Source organism: Hyperoodon ampullatus, assembly GCF_949752795.1.
Source record: "Hyperoodon ampullatus genome assembly, chromosome: 6".
NCBI classification, from domain to species: domain Eukaryota; kingdom Metazoa; phylum Chordata; class Mammalia; order Artiodactyla; family Ziphiidae; genus Hyperoodon; species Hyperoodon ampullatus.
In genome coordinates this window covers 7832717-7859242 of record NC_136919.1, presented here as the reverse complement: position 1 = coordinate 7859242, position 26526 = coordinate 7832717, and the positions used below count along the sequence as shown (strand labels likewise).

Below are 26526 nucleotides of genomic sequence, written 5' to 3'. Positions count from 1 at the left end.
CAGGGCCATGCTCTTCGCAGGCATTCCCACATTGGATAACTGAGGCTCAAAGATGTGCAGGGACCTGGATCACACAGCTCGTCTGAGACCCAGGCCCAGCTCCTGGGATGGTATCTGCTTATTCCCCTCTGCTTGCCTGGAAAATTCCTCCCCTAGATGTCTACATGAGTTGCTCCCTCACTTCCTTCAGGCCTCTGCTCAAATTTTTACCTCACCAGAGTCCGCCTCTGACCACTCTATACAATACAGCAACACTACGCCCTCCTCCAACTTCCCCAGCTTTCTTGCTTTCCAAAGCACTCATCACCATCTGACAGTCATATTTATTGGCTTATTTGTGCTTTGTCCTTCTTTTTCCACTAGACTATAAGCCACATGTGGGTAAGGGCTTTATCCATTTTGCTCATTGCTTTATCACTGGGGTCTAGCATAGTTCCTGGCTTAATGAATATGCATTAAATGGGTGAATGCACAACAGCCTCCAATTCACAGGCCACTGATCTCCCAGCAGTGTCCCCACTCTGTTCACAGACAGAGTGACCTGCTGATCCCCAGTAGCACAGGGTAGGCTGGCCTTTCTTTCCAGCCTTGTGGGGAGTCCAAATTAGGTTCCTTAAATGCAGAGGTGGATGTCTAGGCCTGGGGCCCCATGGTCTCTCCATGTGAAAAGGATAAACAGGGTAGGGTTGTAGAAGTCCTGGATTCAAATCCCACTGTTTTACCACCACCCTGATGGTTTGGGGAAAAGACTGTCACAAGAAGTCCCAACTGTCCCAAGAAGGCCCTTCCAAGTGTCAGGGCCTTTGTACTTGCTGTTCATTTGGCCTGGCTGGCTCCTTCTCAACATTTAGGTCTCTTCTCAAATGTCATCTCCTCAGAGAACACCCCTAACCTCCCAGGCTAAAGAGGACTCTGCACCCACACAGGTACCTCTCTTCACACCCCATGTTTATTTCTCCCATCACTATTAGTATAAACTCTTTTCACTTTTACTGTTTCATTTATCTGTTTATTCATTTACTGTCTGTCTCCACTGTAAGATCTATGAGGGAAGATCTTGTTCTTGTTCTTGTTTACTGTTGTATCTCCAACTGTCTGTCTTGTTTACTGTTGTATCTCCAGTGCCTAGAACAGGGTCTGTCTTACAGTAGGTGCTCAGTAAATATTTGTTGAATTAATGTTCTATATCTTCTCCTTCTTGAAACAGGGAAACTGAGGCCCAAAGGCGGAAAGGGAAATGCCAGAGATAAATTAGTCACAACCTAGAGTAGAAGGCAGTGAGGGCAAGTGGAACTGAAGGTCAGGAGACTATGACCTTGGAGGAGGCCCATGTCTCCAAGCCTCAGTTTCCTCATCTGTACGCTGGAGTGAGGCAGTCATGACCACTATCCGAGGGGCCTGGTACTAACGGTACCTAGTACCTAGGAGACCTTGACCATTTCCAGGAATGATATCTGCGGTGCAGCATCGGCGCCTCCCCCAGACACAGCTCGAGCGCCCCAAAATCCGCAGAAGGAGAAAACTACAGTCCCCATAGTGCCACGGGCAGCGCCTGCGCATGACTGCCGGCCCGGAGGGCTGCGGGCGCCCTCTAGCGGCACTCTGGCACAGCGCTCCGCTCCGATCCCCGAGGGGAGGGGGGCCCGCGGCGCAGGCAGTCTGAGCGCGCGGCTGCAGCGGCGGAGCCAAAGCCGGGAGCCCAAGCGGCCGCCGGATCGCAGCCCGTGGGGCCAGCCGCAACCATGGGCAACCGTGGCATGGAGGATCTAATCCCGCTGGTCAACCGGCTGCAGGATGCCTTCTCCGCCATCGGCCAGAACGCGGACCTCGACCTGCCGCAGATCGCCGTGGTGGGCGGCCAGAGCGCCGGCAAGAGCTCGGTGCTCGAGAATTTCGTAGGCAGGTAGGAGCGGCGCGCCCCTGAACTCGGACTCCCCGCCGCCCGGGTCCTCCGGTCCTCGCCACCCGGCCCCGACGGCAGACCCTGGCGCTGCACCGCGGAAGGCGCGCCCCCCCGCCTCCAGCCAGAAGGAGGCGGCCCACCCCCTCCACGAGAGCCCCTCAGGGGCGCAGCGCCCCCGGCTTGTCCGCAAACGTCAAGCCAGCGACCACGGGATCACGCCCCCCTCCTCCGCCCCATCCTTTGGGGAAGACAGCGAGACCCTGGCAAAGGGCTGTCCCCCCAACCCCCCTTGGGTACTGAGGGGCCTGCATTACTCAGCTCCTCCCTTCGGCTCTGGGGGTCTCTTGAGGCGGGCAGCATCCCTGGGGCAGTGCCCCCAACCCCAGGCCCTACGGAGGACAGCTCCCTCCTCTCATGGGAATTCCCGGACCGTGGCAGGGGACCCCCCCCCCCACCATAGCCCCTGGGAGAGGAGATAGCCCCGTGGGCATCGGAGGGCAGACGCAGCCTCCCGCCGTCACACACACACCTCTGCGGCTCCAGCCGCCATCCGTGCGCAGCGCGGAAGAGGGGGCCGGCGCGGGTTGCAGGATGAGGAAGAGGACGGGGTGGGGGAGAAACCGCTTCTGATCCTTTACTGAGCAGCCGGCCCCTCGCCCCGCCGCCGCCCCTGGGTGGGGGCACCTGTCAATGTCGTTCTCCCCTTGGCCTGGCAGAGGGATTGTAATGGAGGGAGAAGGCGGCGGAGGGCAGAGATGACTAAGACAGGGAGGCAGGATGGCGGGGAGGGGGGAGCCATTTGCACAACCTAATCCCCCTCCTGTCTCTGATCCCACGAGGCGCTGGGAGGGCCGGGTGGCAAGGAGTCGGGGGCAGCCACAAAGACAAAGGGTGTCCTGGGTTTAGGGAGGCAGGCAGGGTCGTGACCCCCACCCCAGGGTCCCCCAAGAAAGGGGAGGCGGAAATGGCTTGTTCGGGTGCTGAGGAGGAGAGAGAGAGGATGGCGCTCTCGGCCCGGTGCTGGAGACCGAGGGGGGCTGGGCAGACTGAGGGGGGGCGGGAGAATTGACACTGACTGGCCCACTGTGTCATCTCCCTCCCTCGCCTTCTTCAGAAACCCTAGCTTTGTGCCAATGACCTTCATGGCTAAAGAAGCGAACGACATGTGGGAGAGGGAGGCAGGTAGAGGCTTCTGCCCTCAGAGGGACAGCAATTCCGGGCCAGACATCCTGGGTCTAAGCCAGCTTCTGCTGTGAAACCTCAGGCGAGTCACTGCCCTCTCAGAGCCTCAGTTTCCCAATCTCTAATATGGACAGTTGGACCGGGTGGTTGTTCCTGCCCCACAAATGACCTGGGAAGCCCAGTGTCAACCCCAGGGATGAGAGGGAAGGATCCTGCCTGGAGCTATGAATCTGGGGTGGGGGGTGGCGGCCAGACCCATCTGGTCAACAGAGGGGGACGCCGTCTGTCTCCCAGGGACGGGCTCCCAAAGAACTCCCCTCCTAGTCACGTGACCGCCCAGAGCAGCAGAGGCACAGGCAAGAGACACACAGATGGTCCCCCTCCCTATGCCTGGCTGTCAGAGTGAGGGGGTGGGAGGACCCTGGAGACAATAAAGCCCCGGGGTCTTGGTGCTTTATATAGCGCTCGTGGACATCCAGAACTTTCCAGTATACAAACTATAGGCCTGCCTTTCATCCATTGGACATCTGCTGAACGCCTGCTCTGTGCCTGCTGCATGCTCTGGGCAGGGGGCACAGAGGGGAAGGTGACCTCAGCTCCCACATGCTGGGCCCTTCCCATGTGCCCCATGCCATGCAATATGGGATGGGTCACAACAGCCCCATGAGGCAGGTACCATGATGCCCATCCTGCAGGTGAGAAAACTGAGACACTGAGGTTAGAGGCCATGTCCAAGGTCACAGGGCCAGGAAGGACAGCATCTATTAGACTCCAATCTGGAGCCTGCACAGCTTCTAAGAGCCCAGCTCTGCACTGAGCAAAGGGACGTGCAGGGGTGTGGGTCCCCATTTTCCCCATCTGAGTGATGGGCAGACTGACAGCTGCTGCCTTGCCTTCCTGAGACAGTGGCCGTGGGGCTCCAGTGAGTTCACGGGTGTAAGAGCCCCCTGTTGTAAACACGTGGGAGGGAGGTGTTGATTGTCAGTTAGGTTTGGGGCCTGCATGTGCCAGTACAGACCAGGCCCCTGCCCTTTCGGAGTTCACTGTCCAGCAGAGAGAGGTGCCAGTAAGTAGACAGCACAGCAGGCCAGCCTGGTCACAGCTGACTTCGGCAACTGTTTGCTTGTTGAATGGTGGAGTGAGATGTGGATTCTGCCCCAGGAGGCCTGGGCCCTCTCGAAACCCAATACCATTTGACTGTGGCCCTGCAGGAGGATGCACGGGGTGTGCAGACGCAGGTCAGGGGCAGAGCAGGGGTCACGGGGCCTGAGGCGGAGGAGTGAGCAGGGAAACATTACTTGATCCTCATGAAAGCTAGAAAGGAGGCCGGTGTTGGAGTGCAGTCGGGAAACTGAGGTTCACCGGGGCCCCCAGCCAGCCCTGCCTGGTCTGTCATGGGTCCCAACCTGTCTACCTAGGACTAGGTCCCCAGACGCATAAGCATGGTAACAGTGGCTCTGCCTCCTGGGGCTTCCTGGGAGTCAACCCCCCATAGAGAGGAAGTGGAATATACAACAGAGGAAGCAAAGATTGCTCCAGGCCAGCCCGGGCTCCCGGGCAACGAGGAGGACCCTGTTGTCAGCTCTGCAATGGAGGTGACCCAAGCAGCTGCCCAGGACCCCGCTAGGATTGGTCTGGGTCTATGCTATTTCTTTGTCCCCCTTTTACAGAAGGGAAAACTGAGGCTGATTCATTGAGTCATTCAGCAGATATATGAAGAAGAAAACTGGGGAATGGGGTCAACGCTGGGAGGGAAAAGGGCCACTTTCCACAGGGAGGTCAGAGAAGGTCTCTAGGAGGTGGTGACATCTGAGAGGAGAACTGAGGGATGAGAAGCCACGTGACTATCTGGGGAGAGCATTCTAGGTGGAGGGAACAGCAAATGCAAAGGCCCTGGGGCAGTAATGAATTTGGTGTGTTTGAAGAACAGAAAGGAAGCACTGGGGCTGGTGTTTTGTAAGCAAGGCGGACACAGCATCGGGGAGTAGGCTGGGGCTAGATCTACAAGGCCCTCAGATTATGCTGAGGAGCTGGGTTTGTTTTCATTATTATCAGAAGCTTTTAAGTAATGGAGTGACTTGAGCTGATTCCAGCAAGTATGTGACTTGGGGAGGGGGGCAGGAGACAGATGAGGAGGCTGCTGCGGTGGGCAAAGGTGACAGGGCCTGGACCAGGGCTTTAGCAGAGAGAGGAGGAGACCTGTGGGGTTCAGGATGTATTTTGGAGGAAAGTCCCACAAAACCTGCTGGTGGATGGGACGTGGAAGGTGAGGAAAGAAGAATCCAAGATGACTTCCGCACCTTTGACCGCAGGTGGGTGTTGGCGCCATTAACAGAGTACGGGAGGAGCCAGGTGGGGGGCTGGGGGTAAAATCAGGAGTTTGGTTTTGAACTCTTTGAGTCTGACATGTCAGGTGGGCAGTGTGGTGATGCAGGTGTGGTGATACAAGCTCAGGGGGAAGGCTGGCTGGAAATATAAAGTTGGAAGAGATGGGATGTAAACCCGTGAGCATAGATGAGATCATCTTGGGGGTAAGTGCAGACAGAGGAGTGTGCGTGGGCCCCAGGACACCCCAGCATTTTGTGAACAGATGTCTGGTGCCCTAGGTTTCCCTTTGTCTGCCCCCAGCTGCGTGCCCCCTCACCACACAATACCCATCCGGCGTCAAGTCTGGTGTCCTGGGATAGGCTTCCAGCCTCCGATGCCCCTGGCCTTGCTCACTTTGGTGCCCAGGCATGCTGACATTTGGGCAGTGCCCACCTTCACTCCCGTTTGGCCCTTGGGGAGGCCAAGGCCAGTGGGAGGGTGGTAGAGGGGCTGAGCGCTCAGGCTCTGGAAACAGACCTGGGTTTGTAGCTTACCTCTGCCACTTACAAGCTGGGCAACATTGGGCATGTTTCTTAAACCCTGCCCGGCTGCTATTTCCTCATCTGTAAAATGGGGATAATAATAGCACCTCCGTCATGGGATTGTGGCGAGTGTTGACGTCATACCCGTGAAGCACTCAAGGGTAAGGTCTGGCACAGAGGATGCACCCATTCCTGCCTGGGCATAGGTACCAGCTGGGAGGAGGCCAGGGTGAGGGTAGAGGTGGGAGAATCTCCTCTAGCTAGGGTAGCGAAGGGAGCCTGGGGAGGGAGCCTCTGCCCAGAGCCCACGGGGCAGCCTGGGGGTAGTGTGTTGGGTTTCCCTGGTGACTCTGCCTACCCCTGCTCAGGCTCCCTGCCTCCTACCAGTCCCGTTGCCCCTTCCTCTGCATTCACGTCCCAGCACAGACTTGTGCTGATCTCTGGCCTCAGAGAGCCCCTCTCTTGGTCAGCCCCAGCCCACTCCCCACTACTAAGATCTGTCGCTTCCTCTGAACACTTCGGGCTACATCTTAGTGGTCCCATTTCCCAGGTTTGGAGACTGAGGCCAAAGATGATTAGGGGATAATTGAGACATCAAAAGTAGAAAGTCGCTGACTGGAGGGGGCAGAGAGAACTGACATCTCCTTGGCATTTGCAGCATGCCAGGCCCTAAGGATACAGCTCTGAAGAAGCCAGACCCACCCCTATTCTGGGGGAGGGCGGGCTGCGGGGGAGGGGGCTCACAGCTGAGCAGGACAGACAGACGCTACATCACACAAAGAGCTCTTTTGTTGTGTGTTGGAAAAAGGGTACCAGGAGCCTCGATATTGAAGGGAGGGGAGTCGTCAGGGGGCCAGGGAAGGCATTTGAGCACTTAAGTCTGGGCCTGAGCAAAAATAGGACTTGGTCAGGCAAAGGAGTGAACACACTCCAGGTGCAGGGTCCCACCTGAGCAAAGGCCCGAGGTGGGAGGGAGCCCAGTGGGTCTGAGAACCCAGACGAAAGGCAGTGAGGAGCAGAGGTCACAGTGAGACCAGGAGGGTCGGGGAGGCGCTGCCGGCCCTTCGGCCATCCCCACCCAGAGAGCCCGCGATGCTGCCGGGCAGCCACACTCTGCTCCCCCTCTGCCTGCTCAGAGCGCGCACCTGCCACGCGCCCACAGCCAGACCCGCGAGCCCAGCCCCGCCAGAGGACGTCTTCCCCAAACCCCCGCCCCACCCAGTGGCCCCAAGGAGCTGGGAATGAAAGGTGACTCTGGCAGACGGCAGCTGATCCCGGCGCCAGGAGAATCGAGTTTCCCAGGCCTTGGCTGGGGTCGGAGGGTCGGAACCTGGCGGGCGGGTGAGGAGGGGCGGGGCGGGAGCGGAGGCAGCCAGTCACGGACGTGGTGTTATCAGCCCTGGAACAAGAGCAGAAGTGGAGCCCACGTGCCGTATGTCTAAATATTCCTGTTATAAATCAAGCTAAGGAATTGCTAAATACAATACATTCTGCCCTCCCACCTTGACAAACACACCTTCAAAGCAACCTGGCAGGCTGGTGTTGAATATAGAATTTCAGACTCCTCCGAGCTCTGTGATGGGATGGGAAGCGTCTCTCTCCAGGCTGCCCTCATATTCCAGCTCCATCCCCCGTCCCCTTAGCCACCCCCCCGGGGTTGCCTCCCCGAAGCGAGGGCCGCCCCCAGGCCGGGCAGAAGCTAGAGGTAGGCTTGTGACCCCTAGGAGGGGCGCACAGGCTCCAGTTGGGCACCTTCCCTTGGTCCTTGGGAAACCCATGCTTCATGGGGATGGTGAGGCCGGAGATCTCAACTGGGATGGGGTGCAAGGTCAGGGCCCCGATTCCCCAAGTCCAAGGGCAGCGCTGATTATTGTCTTCTTGGAACCAACAAGCTGTCAGTAGGAGGAGCATCGTCCCAAGTTTTCAGATGGTGAAATGGCACAGAGAGGGTAGGGGACCTGCCTGAAGTCACACAGCGGTGGATCAGAGGCAGAACAGGAACCAGCACAGGTCCCCTGCCTCCATGTGAATGTCCACCATCTTCACCCCACCCATGTGCCTCCATCTCCATACACCTCAGCTTCTCCTCCTCTGCTCTCTCTGGGTGTCTCTCGGGCACTCTTACCCCCTCCCTGGACTGAAATCTGGCTAGGGAATATGAACTGTTTGCAGCAGTGAGCTCCAGCAACTTGGAATTACTACAGGCAACAGGAAAAAGCGGAATATTGGCCTTGGAAGGTGTTTGAGACAGTCACCTAAATGGCATCTTCCCAGTGCCCTGGCCAGAGGCCCCGGGATCAGCTCCCCCCTCCTCTCTCATCCTCTCCATCCATTCAGTCTACAAGCCCTGTGTACTCTGCCCCAGTCCACCCCGCTCTCTCCACCTTGGCCACCGCCACCTTTGTCTTAGCACCTGGGGCAGCTGCCTCTCTTGCCATTCTCCGTCTGACAGCACAGAACTCTCTATGGCTTCCCAATCTGATCCCCTCTGCTTGAAGCCCTCCTTAGCCCCCCTACCCTCCAACCAGAGCCCTAGCTCCTGAGTTGGGACCCTGAGGCCTGCCTTACCCAGCCTGGCTTCCCCTCCAGCCGCTCCCTCCTGGGCCACCTGGGTCTCTTGCAGTTCATGGGAAAATGGGCCATCCCTCTCCCTCACTATCCTGAGTGCCGTTGCGTGTGCTGTTCTCTCTGCCGGGAAGGCTCTTCACCACACCTCCGTCTTCTTCCTTCACTGGCTCAACCTCCAAGGCTCACATCAGCCAACACCTCCTCCAGGATGCCTTCCCTGATCACCCTCCAGCCCATGACCTCCGTGTGTATGGTAGGGCTCAGTTTTTCCAGAATGAGGGACCATAGAGGGAGAAAGAGGCCCATGGCCTTGGGCTGAGAGCTCCCTGCAGAGGAGTTCCAACCGAGGTTACTATAAACATTTTATCTGTTTATTACTGCATCACTCTTTTATCACTGGTCTTAGCACAGGGAAACAAGGCCACCAGCCAGGATGGGGAGAAACATCTCAGCAGGTGAATGCAATGCTCTCTAGCACACACAGGCATCTAGCACATGATGGGCAGTCAGGTGGCTCATGGCATCACCAATAGGCACTCTGTTAGATCCTTCTACAGCCAGGATCTCAAGGCATCCCCTCAACAACCCTAGGAGGGAGCTGCTGGATTGTGTCCCATTTCACTGATGAGGAAACTGAGGTTAGGAGCAGAGAAATAATTTAGTGGTGGAGCTGAGATTCCTTCACAGCAAGCTGCTGTTGATAAGAAATAAGGATCCAGATGTAGCTCTGTATTGAGCGACTTGGGAAAAGTTTGTGCTGAGCTGTTAGGTAGCAAAGCCACTACCCAAGTGTGGCTCAGAGCCCCGGGCACAAGTAGGCACATGAGGGGCACCTGACTTCATCTCTCTGAGCCTCAGTTTCTTCCCCTTTATGTTGGGGAAACTGGACAGGCCAACCTCACACAGCCATTCGAGAATCAAACAAGAGGATGCAGATTTCTTAAACAGCTTTATCAAGGTATAATTTACATGCCATACAATTCACCCATTTTTAGTGCACACTTCAATGGTTTTTAGCATATTTACAGACTTGTGCAACCATCATCACAATCTAATTTTAGAACACTTCCATCACCCCCAAAAGAAACCTCGTGATGATGCAGATTTTAGAGCCCCCGGCAGAGTCCTTGGCCAGCAGTCAACAATGCATCAGTGTTTGCCATGACTATTATTATAAGTGATAAAATGTTTACAACGGTGAGCCCCAGGTGTTGTGGTGTTGGTTGCTTTTTATTTTTGCAACATTTTATTTATTTATTTATTTTTCTGACTCAATAGCTGGAAACAGCAATTTCTTTTTTTTTTGAATTTTATTTTATTTATTTTTTATACAGCAGGTTCTTATTAGTTATCCATTTTATGCATATTAGTGTATATATGTCAATCCCAATCTCCCAATTCATCCCACCACCACCACCACCCACCCCCGCCACTTTCCCCCCTTGGTGTCCATACGTTTGTTCTCTGCATCTGTGTTTCTATTTCTGCCCTGCAAACCAGTTCATCTGTACCATTTTTCTAGGTTCCATATATATGTGTTAATATATGATACTTGTTTTTCTCTTTCTGACTTACTTCACTTGTATGACAGTCTCTAGATCCATCCAAGTCTCTACAAATGACCCAATTTCATTCCTTTTTATGGCTGAGTAATATTCCATTGTACATATGTGCCACATCTTCTTTATCCATTCGTCTGTCGATGGGCATTTAAGTTGCTTCCATGACCTGGCTATTGTAAATAGTGCTTCAATGAACATTGGGGTGCATGTGTCTTTTTGAATTGTGGTTTTCTCTGGGTATATGCCCAGTAGTGGGATTGCTGGGTCATATGGTAGTTCTATTTTTAGTTTTTTAAGGAACCTCCGTTCTCCATAGTGATTGTATCAATTTTCATTCCCACCAACAGTGCAGGAGGGTCCCCTTTTCTCCACACCCTCTCCAGCATTTGTTGTTTGTAGATTTTCTGATGATGCCCATTCTAACTGGTGTGAGGTGATACCTCATTGTAGTTTTGATTTGCATTTCTCTAATAATGAGTGATGTTGAGCAGTTTTTCATGTGCTTCTTGGCCATCTCAACATTTTATTTTGTGAAATTTTTCAATTTTATTTTAATTTTTTAAATTCATTTTTATTGGAGTATAGTTGATTTACAATGTTGTGTTAGTTTCTGCTGTACAGCAAAGTGAGTCACTTATACATATACGTGTATCCACTCTTTTTTTAGATTCTATTCCCATATAGGTCATTATAGAGTACTGAGTAAAGTTCCCTGTGCTATACAGTAGGTTCTTATTAGTTATCTATTTTATATATAGTAGTCGAAAGTTGTTTTTTGTTTTTTGTGGTATGCGGGCCTCTCACTGTTGTGGCCTCTCCCGTTGCAGAGCACAGGCTCCGGACGCGCAGGCTCAGCGGCCATGGCTCACTAGCCCAGCCGCTCCGTGGCATGTGGGAATCTCCCCGGACCGGGGCACGAACCCGTGTCCCCTGCATCGGCAGGCAGACTCTCAACCACTGCGCCACCAGGGAAGCCCCGAAAGTTTTTTAAAAGGGAGAACATATGATTTTTTAAGGTACAGGCAAAAGAGAAATTGATTTTCATTTTGAAAGTATAAAGTCATCAACACTTGAAGGAAAGGAAAGAGGAAGGAAGGGAGGGAGGCAGGAAGGAAAGAAGCAAAGAAGAAACGTAGGAAGGGGTTTCCCTGGTGGCGCAGTGGTTGAGAGTCCGCCTGCCGATGCAGGGGCCACGGGTTTGTGCCCCGGTCCGGGAAGAACCCACATGCCACGGAGTGGCTGGGCCTGTGAGCCATGGCCGCTGAGCCTGCGCGTCCGGAGCCTGTGCTCTGCAACGGGAGAGGCCACAACAGTGAGAGGCCCGCGTACAGCAAAAAAAAAAAAAAAGAAGAAACGTAGGAAGGATGGAAGGATAAGGTGGAAGGAAAGATCACAGATTTTCTTTTTTTTAATTAATTAATTAATTTTGACATTAAAAAAAATTATTTATTTATTTATTTATTTTGGCTGCGTTGGGTCTTTGTAGCCGCACGCGGGCTTTCTCTAGTTGCGGTGAGCGGGGGCTATTCTTCGTTGCGGTGCGCGGGCTTCTCATTGCGGTGGCTTCTCTTGTTGCCGAGCATGGGCTCTAGGTGCCCGGGCTTCAGGAGTTGTGGCTCACGGGCTCTGGAGCACAGGCTCAGTAGTTGTGGCACACGGGTTTAGTTGCTCCACGGCATGTGGGATCTTACTGGACCAGGGCTCGAATTCGTGTCCCCTGCATTGGCAGGCGGATTCTTAACCACTGCGCCACCAGGGAAGCCCCATAGATTTTCTTTAATAGAGAAAAAGGATGTTGTGGAGAGAGCACTGGGCTTGGAGTTCAGAGCCCTGGGCACCAGTCCTACCCTGCCGCCAACTTGCACTGTGAACTTGGGCAACACTCTTCCCCTTTTTATGCCTCAGTTTCCACATCTGTGCAATGAGGGCGATGGTGGGAAGACTGTAGGAGCTTCGTCAAATCATTCTTTCGGTCGACAGGGGCGTCCCGAGTGCCCGCTCAGTGCCAGGCTCCGAGCTGGGTGCTGGGAATACGGTGGTAAACAGGACCAACCCTGTTTACTGGACATCAGAATATCAGGGGAAGCTAAGGCCAGGGCTGCCCTAAAATGTTCAAACCTCAGCTGGAAATTCATGGGCTGTGCAACGAAGTGGGCCGGCCTGGGGCCTCCTGGGGCCGCAGGAACAGAGCGGGACTTGTTGCCTGGCCTCACCTCCTCCCCACTGTGTTTCTTGGCCCATCCACTCCCTCGCCTCCACCCTGGATCCCTGCTTCAGAGGGCATCTCACAGCCTGCCTGGCCCGCTTGCCTTCCACTTCCAAGGCAAGGTTTGGCAGGAAATATCCTGGCCTCCATCCACTCTTCCAGCCAGCCCCCAGGAGACCCACCTTCCAACTCCCTCCCTGCTGCATCAATTGGTGACATGGTTGTGGGAGCCCAGCCTGTGTTCTCAGATTGCTCAACAAGTCATATTTATAATCATTGCTACCATTTATTCAGGCATCAGTTTATGTAAGCCTCACAGAAACCCATTTTACTGAGAAGGAAACTGAGGCTCAGAGAGGCCTGGTCATTTGTCCATAGCCACACAGCTCCTAACTGGCAGCTCTGACATCCAACGCCTGGCCTGTCTGACATAGAGCCCAGGAAACAAGAGACTTATAAGGATGACTGCCGCTGGGTACCTGCCAGACCAAGCATGCTCCTTTCTGCTGTTGTTTACATTCAGCAGGACCCAGAAACCAGGCTTCCAGAGCAATAGTCCCGGATCTCGGACACCAGAGTAGGGGTGGGGTCACTTCGGCCCTTTGGTGTAATTTCTCCAGGCCCCTCTGGGGTGACAGTGCCAATTCAGACGGGGAGTATGTGGGGCCTGGAGGTCGTGAGACGTGTTTATTTCATCCTCCCTGTGCTTCAGGTTTGAAGGTACTTCTGCAGATGGCAAGGCAAGGCCTCCCCGGGAAACCACCATCTGTCCAGGATGAGTGGGAGGGGCTGGCCTGTCACCATCCACCCCTCCCACACGTCCCTCGAGGCTGGTGGGCCCAGCACACTTTTCTCTGGGCACCAGTTCTGTCCTCCCAACCAGGAGCTGGGTGGGAGGTGCAGGGGGGGACTCTGGCTGAAGGCCAGATCCGGCCCGAATCCCCAGTGGGGAGGCACCAAGGTACACTTTAACAGAGGGCATGGGACAGCCTTTCCGGTTGAAAGGCAGGAGCTGTGGAGCCGCTCAGCCGTGCTCGCTCCTACCAGTGTTGCCTGAGCCCCTGCTGTAGCCCAGCCTGTGCCCAGCGTGGGAATCCAACAGGGAGCAAGGCGCTCAGTCTGGACATGGGAACCAGCCGGTGCTTGTCACTGCCTGTCCAGGCATGTGGGGCCGGAGAGCCGGCCTCTCGGTCCTGGTCCCATCTTGGCCACCTCTCCTACCTCTCCCATTGCTGTGTGGCCTCACAGCTCCCTGCCCTTCTGTGGGCCTCTGTTCCACCCTCTGGACAATGACAGGGGAGTGAGACGTTCTCTGAAAACTGCACCTCCTTGATGTCCATCGTTTCCACCCAACATTCTGTGGTCAGAATCCCAAGATCCAATTCAGTGCCCGAAGGAGGTGAGGCAGAGGGTTCTTCAGGATCTTGGATTCCTTGCTGAAATCTGGGGAGCCTCCGAGGGAAGAGACCGAGGGCAGGAGGACCTCCTTGACAGGCCCCTCCAGCTGCTGAGGGCCTACTATGTACCAGGCATGGGCTAAGCTCTCGGTGAAAGGGCTCCAAGGATCCTCCCACAGCCACGCGTGGTAGTATGTGATGCCTGGTTTAGATCATGTGGGTTACAGCTGAGGACCCTGAGGCCCAGAGCATGAAGCAACTTGCCCCGGGGGCACCAGGCCGGGGAATGGCTAAGGCAGGATTGGAACCCAGGGCCTCTGCCCGGCACTGGCTCATCACTGAGCCAGTGATCCTTAAACTTGACAGGAACATGACAATCATATGGGGATCGTGTTTAAAATCCAGATTCCCTCCTCCCCTCCCCTGCCCCCACCCCCGGAGATTCTAACCCAGCCTGTCTGAGGAATGTGCATTTGAACAGGCTGCCTGAGGAACTCTGACACAGACTGTGTGAAGGCCTCCCTTTGAGAACCTGGGCCAGGGCCAAGATGGGGCCCCTCCGCACCTGGGCACCCCATCCCCACCCCGGCCCTGGGAGATCCTGGTCAGAGGAGGCGCGCTGCTCCCACACAGGGCCCTGTGCTCTAATCTCAGCTTCCCATAAGCTGCTTGTCCTTTAAGTAGCCCTGGGAGGCTGCAACTCGGAACAGGCTGGCGCAGACCCTTGACCACCCCTCCAGCTGGGCCCTGGGCTCCCCACACCCTCTATGTGGCACCTCAGGGACCTCCGCCCCTCTGGCCTGCCAGGGCCAAGTGGGCCCACCTGTGTGGGGGGCGGAGGGGTGCTGTCAGGGAAGAGCTCCAGGGAAGGTTCATGTCTCTGCATGGGGAGGGGGCTCTCTGTGGGGAGTCCCATCCTTCCCAACCCCTCCTGCAGTTTCCATGGCAACTACTGTTGCCATGGTACTGCTGGGTGAGGAGCTGGTGGGGAAGAAGGTAGACCCCAGGCCCCCAGGCCCACCCCAGCCTCTGTGAGAACAGATGTCCTACCTCCGCAGCCCTGAGGGATCCCAAGTACTAGGGGGTCACCCCTGCAAAGGCATCAGCGAATAAAGGAGGGGAGAGACAGAGACAGGAAGCTCCCCCCCACTGCTCGCTTCCCCCCCCAGTTAATCACCTCCCTCTCTGTGCTGCCTGGTGCACCTCAATTCCAGCACATGTCACACTGCATTGCATTATCTGTTTACTTCTCTCTCTCCCACCATGCTGTGAGCTCCTCGGGGTGGGAACTGTCTGACTCATCTCCTCCCATCCCCAGGGCCCAGCACAGAGCCTGGCACAGAGCAGCTGCTCCCAAATATGTTCTAGACTGAATTTAATTGAATTACATAAAAAGCCAAGTCTGGCTCCTCAGGTTTAGAGGGCAGCAGAGTTTGATGGGCAAGTTGGCAGGCTCTGGAGTCCAACAGCCTCAGGATTGAATCCCAGCTCTGCCATTCCTCATTGGGTGAACTTGGCCTTTCTGAGCCTCAGTTGCCTCATCTGTAAAATGATCATTTCCATATGGGAGCACTTTTTTTTTTTTTTTTTTTTTGGTGGTACACAGCCCTCTCACTGTTGTGGCCTCTCCCGTTGCGGAGCACAGGCTCCGGACGTGCAGGCTCAGCGGCCATGGCTCACGGGCCCAGCCGCTCCGCGGCATGTAGGATCTTCCCGGACCGGGGCACGAACCCGTGTCCCCTGCATCGGCAGGCGGACTCTCAACCACTGCGCCACCAGAGAAGCCCTGGGAGCACTTTTTGAGGACTTGGGAATTCAGTGCCCATTTATTAAGGACGTCTTGTGTGCTAAGCCTTGTGCTGAGCCATGGAATACAGCAACAGACGGAAAGATGCGAGCCTACCCTTCTGAAGCTCAGAGTCTTGCACAAATGAAAAGCATTTGCCTGGCACCTAGAAATGATGGTTAAATGCAGGATTTATCATTCTCCTTCTCCATAAGGTGGCTGACTCCACCCCATTAGCCTCTGCTCTCCCTAGAGGTGGGGCAAGGTGAGAACAGGGGATTGAAGAGGCCTCCCCAGGGTCCCCAGATGAGGCCTTGAACCCAGAAACCTGGGCCTACTCTGTTGTCCCCAAACCCTCTGCCCCAAACCTGCTTTGTGAGTCCAGGTCAGGCTCTGGGCTGGGGGCAGGGGATCCATGTTCATGATCTGGCTGTGTCCCAGCCCTATAGGATCTTTTTTTTTTTTAAATAAATTTATTTATTTATTTTTGGCTGTGTTGGGTCTTCGTTGCTGCACGTGGGCTTTCTCTAGTTGCAGCGAGCGGGGGCTATTCTTCGTTGCGGCACGCGGGCTTCTCATTGCAGTGGCTTCTCTTGTTGTGGAGCACGGGCTCTAAGTGCACGGGCTTCAGTAGTTGTGGCTCGCGGGCTCTAGAGCACAGGCTCAGCAGTTGTGGCATACGGGCTTAGTGGCTCCGTGCATTGGCAGGCAGATTCTTAACAACTGTGCCACCAGGGAAGTCCCCCTTTAGGATCTTGAGTGTATCCTTTCCCCTCCCTGGGCCTCCATGTGCCTCTCCATGAATGAGGTGACTGGCCAGATCTCTGTGGTCCCTCAAGCTCTGGCCTCCTTCCCCCTTTCCTGAGTCCTGGGAATCCCATAACTGTGATCCCAACAGCCTGATCCCTGGAGAGGCCTCCACCATCCTTCTTGTGCTGGCCTGGGTGGGGCCGTGGGTGTGTGGGTGGGGAGATGAGAAGAGCTGACAGGACAGAGAGAAGTGGCACCCTCAAGAGTTAGCTGAAAGGACTGCTGAGGTTGACACAGCAGATGTCTGAGGAATAGACATCAGGTCTAGGGGCATGAGGTGACTTTGGGATGCCTCAGTCCAGTCCTTTAAAGGGAGCTGGGGGGCTTCCCTGGTGGCGCAGTGGTTGAGAGTCCGCCTGCCGATGCAGGGGACACGGGTTCGTGTCCCGGTCCGGGAAGATCCCACATGCCGCGGAGCGACTGGGCCCGTGAGCCATGGCCGCTGAGCCTGTGCTTCCGGAGCCTGTGCTCCGCAACAGGAGAGGCCACAACAGTGAGAGGCCCGCATACCGCAAAAAAAAAAAAAAAAAAAAAAAGGGAGCTGCGTCTTCAGGGAGTTGAAGGGCAGAAAGCTTTCACCAGAGAGTCAAACAGATCTGTGCCCAGGGTCTGGTAGATACTGGCTGGGCAACCTGAATGTCTCTGAGCCTCAGTTTCCTCGTCTGTAAAATGGGGATAATAACAGTGTCTTCCTCATGAGGCTATTGTGCGGAGTCCAGGAGATATTGCCCACGAAGAGCCTGGCATGCAGTAGGTACTTAAGGAGCATGAGTTCTTTTCCTTGCCTCCTCCTTCCCCCCATCCCCCTCATCCTCAACCCCAGCCAGATGGGGCCCAGGGAAGGGGAAGTGAGATGCTGCCTTTCCCCACAGCGGAAGGGTGGGGAGGAGGTGCAACTCCATTTCCTTGGCATCCACTCTGTGGCCACTGGATGCTTGGGCACGTGGGGTGGGGCACCCCATGCCTCAGTTTCTCCTGAGTTGAATGGCAGTGGCTGGGTTGGGGCAGGGACTTCCTGTTGGCTCAGAATTAACACAGGGCAGACCTGAGAGAGGTCTGGGGGCCAGTTCAGAAGCACAAATTCTGTGACCCAGAGGATTTGGAGGTGATCTGTTACGCCTCTCTCAGCTGCCCTCTCCCCATAGTGAAGCCCTTAGGCTAAGGTGTGGCAGGGAACTTTGGGCAAGCTTTGGGGCTCCCAGTGGCAGGACAAGTGCCCCTGGGACAGAGGGAGCCTCCTCAGACCTTGCCCCTCTTCTCACCCCCAACTCACTGCAGGGACTTCCTGCCCCGAGGATCTGGCATTGTCACCCGACGCCCCCTGGTCCTGCAGCTGGTCAATGCTACCACAGGTATGGGCTTCCCCTCTTTGGGCCTCATTCCCCATCCGAACAGCGGGGATAAAAATGCGTAACAGACAGATGGCTTTGCGTGGAGGGAGGGAGAAGGCGGCAACGTTTTTTGTGTGTGTGTGGTTGGGGGGGGTCTTTTCCCAGCGGAAGACGGGACCCAGGTGGGTGCCGGCTATTATGATTTATACTCCCCCTTGCCCCCCTCCTTCTGGGGCAGAATATGCCGAGTTCCTGCACTGCAAGGGGAAGAAATTCACCGACTTCGAGGAGGTGCGCCTGGAGATTGAGGCTGAGACCGACCGGGTGACTGGCACTAACAAGGGCATCTCTCCGGTGCCCATCAACCTCCGCGTCTACTCGCCGCACGGTGAGGAGACCTGGCCCTGGCCCCGCCCCCAGCCTCTTGGCTCCGTCTCTGAGCCCCGCCCCTTAGGAACCATCTTCTTGGCCCCGCCCCTTAGCTGGCCCCTCCTCAAGGGCTTCACTCCTCCTGCAGACTCCGCCCCCACAGCGACTCCTCTGCGCATCCTACCCCTAGTCCCACACTGCCACGGCTCCGCCCACCCCTGGCCGCGCCTCTAACGGGCCTCCGTTTAGCCCTTCGCGTTTCCCTAACCCCACCCACCTACGGCCACGCTCCCAAACAGATCCTCTCTAAGCCCGGCCCTGTTCCTTAATCCGCCCGCCCCCGGCCACGCCCCTCGCCTTGAGCCCGCCTTCTCGCCGCCCTGTCCAGTGCTGAACCTGACCTTAGTGGACCTGCCCGGAATGACCAAGGTCCCAGTGGGGGACCAACCTCCCGACATCGAGTTCCAGATCCGGGACATGCTTATGCAGTTCGTCACCAAGGAGAATTGCCTCATCTTGGCCGTGTCCCCAGCCAACTCCGACCTGGCCAACTCTGATGCCCTCAAGGTCGCCAAGGAGGTGGACCCCCAGGGTAGGTTTTCACAGGTAGCCGATGCGCAAGGCTCTGGGGGTCTATTCACAGCGTAAGGCGGAGCCACTGGAGGGTCTAAGCGAATAGGGGTGGCATCAGATTTATGCCTTTAAAAATCATTTTGGCTACTGTGGAGAATGAATGAGGCGGGGACAGCAGAGGCAGGCAGTGGGTAAGGGAGGGTGTGGGCTGGGAGAAGGGGGAGTGGGGTGGGATTGGGAGTGCCTGGGGTCGCCTGTGTGAGGGCAAGTGCAGATGTAGACAACCCTCTCCTGCCACCCCCAGGTCAGCGCACCATCGGGGTCATCACTAAGCTGGACCTGATGGACGAGGGCACAGATGCCCGTGATGTTCTGGAGAACAAGCTGCTCCCGCTGCGCAGAGGTCGGCAGGCCACACACCTGACCCAGCCCACTGCCCCTCTTCGTAACACCGCCCCCCCACCCCCCGCAAGCCTGGTTGCCCCTGACCCCCACCCCATCCACAGGCTACATTGGAGTGGTGAACCGGAGCCAGAAGGACATCGATGGTAAGAAAGATATCACGGCTGCCTTGGCTGCTGAACGCAAGTTCTTCCTCTCCCACCCTTCCTACCGCCACTTGGCTGACCGCATGGGCACGCCCTACCTGCAGAAGGTCCTTAACCAGGTAGGTGCTCAGGCCAGGATGAGGCCTGGGGAAACCGGCATGAGAACAGAATCATTTAAGCGTATTTTGTGAGGGTTGCCCCCTGTCCCACAGTGAGGTAGCACCAGAGCTTTGCTGACCGTTCCCTGTCCGGGGCCAGGAAGGGGAGCCCTAGGAACGCCCCAGAATGGAGAGAAGTCCAAGACCTTGTGTGGAGGGTGGCATTGACAAGGGCTTGGGCTTGGGGGCTAGGATTGGAGTATGGTTGGCTAAAGACCTTTGTTCCTTCTGAAATGGGGAGAGGCTGATCTGCGGAGGGGGTGATCCCAGGGGCTTCCCTAGGATGTTTCTCCATCCGGAATGGGGCTTCCAGAATTACTGAGGGGTGTGTGTGTGTGTATGTGTGTTGACAGTAGGAAGGCAGTGTGGTATGGGACAAAACTGGGGTCTCTGGAGGCCACAGACCTGGGTTCCAGTCTCAGCTTTGTCACTCACCCACCAAGACTCTCCAGCTCTCTGAGCCTCTATTTCTGCACCTGTAAAATGGTGATAATGGTGATGAGACCTGTTTCTTAGGGTCATTCTGCAGTTCAGGGAGATACTGCGTGTGGAGACCTAACCAGAGTGAGCCTCAGAACTTGAGAATTACCTTAGGGGAGGCCTTAAACCCAAAGGGCACAAGGGGGCAGTCTTCCAGCCATCACTGCCCCTGATTCATTTCATCTGGCTCTTGTGGTGTCTAAAACTATTAAATTAGTCAAAATCAGGTAATTTCAGATAAAAATCTAGATTTCTGGCTTCTACTGAAAATGGAGTTATTGACTCATTAATTCAATTAATACACCTCTGTGAGCACCTACTGTGTGCCAGTCCCTGCCCTCAGGCAGCTTTCATTCTGGTGGGCAGGACAGCAGTGGGCAGGGCTGTGGCTCTGCACCTCACCACGTCCACATGGGCCCCAGACATCCTGGCCCCTGCCTGGTCCTGTGGGCATTCTGGGTCTCTGACCATGGCCTTAACCCTTTCCTCGCCCCCACCGCCAGCAACTGACAAACCACATCCGGGACACACTGCCGGGGCTGCGGAACAAGCTTCAGAGCCAGCTGCTGTCCATTGAGAAGGAGGTGGAGGAATACAAGAACTTCCGCCCTGATGACCCAGCACGCAAGACCAAGGCTCTGCTGCAGTGAGGCCCTCCCCAACTCCTGACTCCCCATCATGGGGCTGCCCCTCCCCCCAGCCTCTCAGCACAGGGCTCTCCCAGGACTCCCTGCCTTGGGTTGCTGCTGCCCCCTCAGGTCTTACCACTCTCTCCCCAGGATGGTCCAGCAATTTGCTGTAGACTTTGAGAAGCGCATTGAGGGCTCAGGGGACCAGATCGACACCTATGAACTGTCGGGGGGAGCCCGCATCAACCGGATCTTCCATGAGCGCTTCCCCTTTGAGCTGGTCAAGGTAGGCAGACCCCCCAGGGGCAGGAGGGCTCAGGACTACCCTCCCACCCACCTACCTAAGACTCTCTCATGCGTACGTGTGCTGACCCCACTAGAGGCCCTGATGCCCAGCTCTGGGAGTGAGGTGGACCCTGTTTGACCTCCCAGGTAGCAGAACAGGCCCTGACTAGCCATCTCTTCGTCTCCTACACAGATGGAGTTTGACGAGAAGGAACTCCGAAGGGAGATCAGCTATGCCATCAAGAATATACATGGCATTAGGCACGTATTGGGACCAGGGGAGGGGAGCTGAACCCTGGAAGGCAGGAGGGGTCTAGTGCAGAGACAGAGGGAGTGATGGAGTGAGCCTCCCTGAGGAAGAACCAAGAGCCCTACCTAGTCGCAGTCTCCTCAACCCTGACTTTCTGGATCCAGCTTGGACAGGCTCTGGATAGGGGAGGTGGATGGGAGACCCAGGCCACCCCACTACCTGCAGCCTGCTACCCTCCTTTGCTTGTCCCTGGGAGCAGCCCGGAGACTAGAACAGTGGGGTAGAGCCCGAGACACAGGTGGCTGGGGAAGCACCCTTCGGGCTTGGGCCCCCTGCCCATCCCCAGGGTAGGACATCTCCCCCCAGTGCTATCCAGCACAAAGCTGCCCAAAACACTGGGTAGGGCCTGGGGTGGAGCATCAGGTGTTAGTCTGTGAACCTTTTATGATGGGATGAGGCCTCTCAACCCTCCAGACCCTCCCACAGTCCCATTAGCCCGAAGTTGGCCCCATTCCACCCCACTTCCCTCCTCCTAGCCAACCCCAAGGCCTGTGGAGCCGGGACAAAGACTGGAAAATAGACTGTTCCTAAAAAGCTTAGCCCTGCTCCAGGGACCCAGATCTACACTGTGCATTCAACAAGAAAATTTAAAGCACCTGCTATGTGCCAGGCAGTGAACAAGACTAAAATGTCACTGCTTTCATGCAGGCTCAATTCCAAGGTTTAGCATGGAATTTACAGACTGCATTGGCTAAGGCACAGAAAAGAAAAAAAAAAATCTCCTTCCTAGTCTTAAAATAAAATGCTTTATTCCCAGAAAGGCTCTTAAAGAAAACCCAGTTTGACAGTTCTTAAACCATTTCTAGCCATAGAACGTTTTGTATGAGCAGAATCTGAAGACAAAGCAGGACAAATGCGACAGTTATAAGCAGACCTTGTCTTGCCCTAAAGAGCTTCAAATGAAAGGTCTTCATCAGAATCCCTCCTGCCCATTTTACAGATGGGGACACTGAAGTCCAGAGAGGGGTAGTGGGAGGACCCCGAGGGCAGAGCTCAGGGGGGCGAGGCGGGGCCCTGGCCTGGTGCTCCTGGCAGGAGCCGGTCTGTGACACCGTGCCCTTCCTCCGCTCCGGGCGTTCAGAACGGGGCTCTTTACCCCAGACATGGCCTTTGAGACCATTGTGAAAAAGCAGGTGAAGAAGATCCGAGAACCGTGTCTCAAGTGTGTGGACATGGTTATCTCGGAGCTAATCAGCACCGTTAGACAGTGCACCAAGAAGGTAACCAGCTGCCCGGCCAGCCCCTGCCTCTGCCCCGCCCTGCTCTGCTGCCAGGCGCTCCTTCCCCACCTCCCCCAGTGCCTCTTGGTAGCATGTACAGACCTCAGCGGGGTGGGGGAGGCAGGCCACCACAGCCCAGGAGAGGGGGACTCTCTGAGGGGGCCTCACCCAGCCCCGGCCCCCAGACCAGGGGAACCAAGGGATTTAGACATTGGAAAGACAGGTATGATGGTGGCAATTGGCCCTGAGAGCCCACCAAGAGCTCCCCCAGCTCAGGGAGAAGAGGGGACCCTAAGCCCCCTCCCTGCTCTCAGAGATGGGCTCATCTTTGGGGGATCCAGGGAGGGGTCTTGGGGAAGGCTTGTCCCTGGAGACATATGAAGTACAGGACCTTCTTGGGTGCTGCCCTAGGGGCCTGGACAACCAGAGGGATTCAGAGGACCCAGGTCAAGCAGGTACCCTGACTCCCTGCTGTCCTTCATCTTCCCCATCTCACTCCATCCTCACTCAGGACCCTCACTCAGGACCCTCACTCAGGACCTTCCCCGTCCCTTTCATCCACATCCAGCCTTCCAGGGACAGAGCCCCCTCTGCTATGTCGTTTGAGCCTCACAGAACCACTCAAGGAGGGCACGGCAGGGCAGGGAGGATGGCACCCATTTCACAGCAGGAAAACTGAGGCTCGGGAGATCAAGTGACTTGCCCGAGGCCATATGAGCTAGGAGGTGGCAGAGCTGTTACTTGGAGCCAAGGCTTTGGACTCCAAGTCCAGTGCTCGTTTGATTCCACCCCCAGACTCCCTCCCTTTCCCCTCCCCACTGCTGCCCTGGCCCCTCTCTATCACCATCTCCACTCTTTCTGTCTTTCCTCTTCTCTCTCTGTCTTTCCAAACTGAGCTCCTCCAGACTCCTTAGGAGGAGAGGCAAAGGATGCCCCTTGAGGAGAAAGGGAAGGGCAGGAGTAGAGCAGGGAGCTGGAGAATGGCGATCAGGCAGCTACACAGCAACTCCAGGAGGCATCATCTGCCCCGTAGTCTATGGAAGTGGAGCCCCCTGGAGTTGTGCAGTGCACAGCCTGGGCAGCTGAATGCAACAACCTTGGTGGAGAATAGGGAATGGTGCTGGGCTCTGGAGTCAGGATGAAGCGAATACAGGAGGTTCTGGGAAACCTAGAATTGAACAGAATGTGAGTGAGTGGGGCCCTGGCCTGGGTCAGCTCCTCAGCAGGACAGCATAGGAAAAGGACAAAGACGGCATAGGAAAAGAGAGAGAGGGCAGGCTCGGTGTAGCTGAAGAGTTGGGGAGAGGAGGGAGGCAAGCCCTGGGGAGAGAATATGAACTCAGTAAGTGCCCTTGGATGGGGCAGGGGCTTGGTCCCTCAGACCCCTCCCACGCCCTCAGAGCCCTGGGGGTTGCTTGGCAGCACCTGGGAGGTGCCAGTCCAGGTGGCGGCAGGAGGGCCAGGTCCCACGCTCACATTGTCTTCTCTTCTGTCTCTCTTTCTCTGTGTCGGTGTCTCTCTCTTCCCTCGTGTTCGTGCCATCCTCCACCCTGGACCCTGGCCCTGCTTGGCTTTCACTCCCCTCCTTCTCCTCACCCGCCCACCCCCGGCTGCTTCTACTCCTGTTCCCCTCCTCCTCCCCGGGTGCAGGACGGGCCTCTTCACACCTGACCTCGCTTTTGAAGCCACAGTGAAAAAGCAGGTGCAGAAGCTTAAAGAGCCCAGTATCAAGTGTGTGGATATGGTAGTCAGTGAGCTCACGGCCACCATCAGAAAGTGTAGCGAAAAGGTATGATGGCCGCCTGGGAGGGGCTGGGCCTGGCCACCTCTTCCTCATGGCCAGGGCCTCCCGTGGGCAAGAACCAACTGCTGAGCAAGGCCGGCAGCCTCTCAGCCACCCAAGTGGACCCAGACGCCCAGGCCGGCCCGGGGGATTCCTGGCCCCAAGGTCTCATGCCGGCTTCTAACCCTGGGTCTACTGTACTCATGATTCCTTCAGGCCCCCACCTCTGCCAGAAGACTTTGCTCTAACCCAAGCATCCTCTTTGATGGCCGCTTTGATGGTGATGATGATAAGGAGATGGCCGCTGTTTACTGAGCACCTACTGTGTGCCAAGTACTAGGCTAAGTGCCTGCCCTTGTTATCTGACTTAATCCTTTTAACAACCCTAATCAGTGAGTAGTCTTATCCCCATTTTACAGATGACAAAACTGAGTCTCAGAAAAGAGCAGCAGAGTGGGATTCAGATTTAGGGAGGCTGAGGGAAGAGATCTGGGATCAGGGCCTCCTGGGGCAGGGGAGCTATCCCAGTCCCTCAAAACCAATTTGCCTAAAAGCATATTGGGTTACTCACTTTACTGTAATCCATACATGTTTGACAGGGTCAGCCTCTTTTGAGTCGTCCGTGACCTTTTAGATGGCTTTTTCCTATTTGTCTACTTCGGGGCATTTTGGGGACTTTTCGCCAGATCGTCTAAAGCAGTTCTTCCCAGGGGCCTGCATGAGCCCAGCCTCACTTGTATTTGAAAAACTCCCTACACTGGGAGGTGGGGGAACATCTGCCTTAACTTCATGTTTTAAATAAGCATCACGGTTTTCGTGGCTCATATATAATTAGTCCTTTGCGCCCCTTACACAATCCTATCTCACTTTTGCTCACTTCTGTGCCAAATGGGGGTAGATTAAGCAAATTAGCATCCACTCAGTGCCTGATCCAGGTGGAATCAAATCTGGGCTGGACTCTCCATTGCATAGTATATATCATGACATCTAAATCACGGTCCCACTGCGTCATGAATACTAAGCAATGCAATCTTAACTTTTGTTAAACTAAAAAATACCGAGTTTATTTTAAGCTGCCTCAAATCTCTTTACAAAAGAACACAAAATATATCTAAATTTTTTTAAATTTTGGGTTTTCATTGTGAAAGGAACACATTCTCAATTAGAGAAAATTTGGAAAATGCCCAAGAGTGAAAAGGAGGCAACAACACTCCCTTTCCAAGAGCCACACTGAGATTTTTGTACATTTCCTGCAAATACACTCCTTTTTTAAAAAAATGAAATTATCGGTATTGATTTTGTTCTGATCATACATGATTGTTACCAAAATATTCAAACTGCACAGAGAAAGCAAAAGTCCCTATAAACTCACAGCCCTAGAGATAAGGACTGCTAGCAGCACACCCTTCCTAACTAATTATTTATTTAACCTAATTATTTAACCTAATTATTTATATAATTACAAATATACACCGCTTTTCACCTAAAAGGGATCACACTGACCACACTGATCCGTGAACTCTTCTTTTTTACTGAGCAATGTGGGGTGGAATCCTTGTAGTAGCTACGTAAAGATCATGCCCTTGAACAGCTGAATTGTATTCCACTGTAGAAATATGACATGATTTATGTATTCAATATCCTATTGACAGACATTTAGGTTGTTTCCACCTTTTTTTTTTCTTTTACAAACAGTGCTGCAGTGAATAGCCTTATAAATATATTTGTAGTACTTATCCTGTCATTTCTTTAGAGCAAATTTCTAGTATAGAATTGCCTAGTCAGTGGATGTGAGCACTCACAGTTTTGGTAACTTCTGCAAGATTTGCTCTCCAAAGAGTTTTCGCCAATTTATTCCTCCAAACTGTTTTTTCTATACATAGGTTTATTTGCTTTGTTAGGTATTTACACTGTGAATATATTAGTATCCTGCTTTTTCTCTTAATAACATACATTTTGGTGGGTGTTATTACATAGTCTATGTGAACATTTTTTTAAATAAATTTATTTATTTATTTATTTATTTAATTTTTGGCTGCGTTGGGTCTTCGTTGCTGCGCGCAGGCTTTCTCTAGTTGCGGCGAGCAGAGGCTACTCTTCGTTGCGGTGCGCGGGCTTCTCATTGCAGTGGCTTCTCTTGTTGCGGATCACGGGCTCTAGGCACACACCCTTCAGTAGTTGCAGTGCGTGGGCTCAGTAGTTGTGGCTCACCGGCTCTAGAGCACAGGCTCAGTAGTTGTGGCGCATGGGCTTAGTTGCTCCGCGGCATGTGGGATCTTCCGGGACCAGGGCTCGAACCCGTGTCCCCTGCATTGGCAGGTGGATTCTTAACCACTGCACCACCAGGGAAGTCCCTATGTGAACATTTTTAATGATTGCATAATATTCTATTGAATAGATTTATCACGGTTTACTTAACCATTTTCCTATTGGTGAACACTGAAACAGTCTCTAGTTTTTCAATATTATAAATACCCTGGCAATGAACATCTTTGTGTATAAAGAATTTTATTTTTCTTTCTCTAGGATTATTTCCTTAGGATAGATTCCTAGAAGACTGATTACTATATATAAACA

General features: G+C 54.6%; 1 protein-coding gene across 10 annotated transcripts in view; it reads left to right on the top strand.

The window, feature by feature from the left end:
• Positions 1-1742: 1742 nt before the first annotated feature.
• The window catches only part of DNM1 (dynamin 1), a gene marked incomplete at both ends in the record, with an annotated part of 45955 nt that continues 21171 nt past the window's right edge, over positions 1743-26526 (top strand). For 6 of the 10 annotated variants that reach the window (XM_079705991.1, XM_079705984.1, XM_079705989.1 and 3 more), the window contains 10 exons: positions 1743-1903; positions 17542-17615; positions 17833-17982; positions 18352-18555; positions 18841-18939; positions 19043-19203; positions 20226-20368; positions 20502-20637; positions 20830-20897; positions 23817-23955. In XM_079705991.1, the coding sequence (XP_079562117.1) occupies positions 1743-1903; positions 17542-17615; positions 17833-17982; positions 18352-18555; positions 18841-18939; positions 19043-19203; positions 20226-20368; positions 20502-20637; positions 20830-20897; positions 23817-23955 (1335 nt within the window). Of the gene's footprint in view, positions 1904-17541; positions 17616-17832; positions 17983-18351; positions 18556-18840; positions 18940-19042; positions 19204-20225; positions 20369-20501; positions 20638-20829; positions 20898-22027; positions 22167-23816; positions 23956-26526 lie in introns of all 10 variants that reach the window. The other 4 variants (XM_079705992.1, XM_079705986.1, XM_079705990.1 and 1 more) reach the window with 1 other exon arrangement.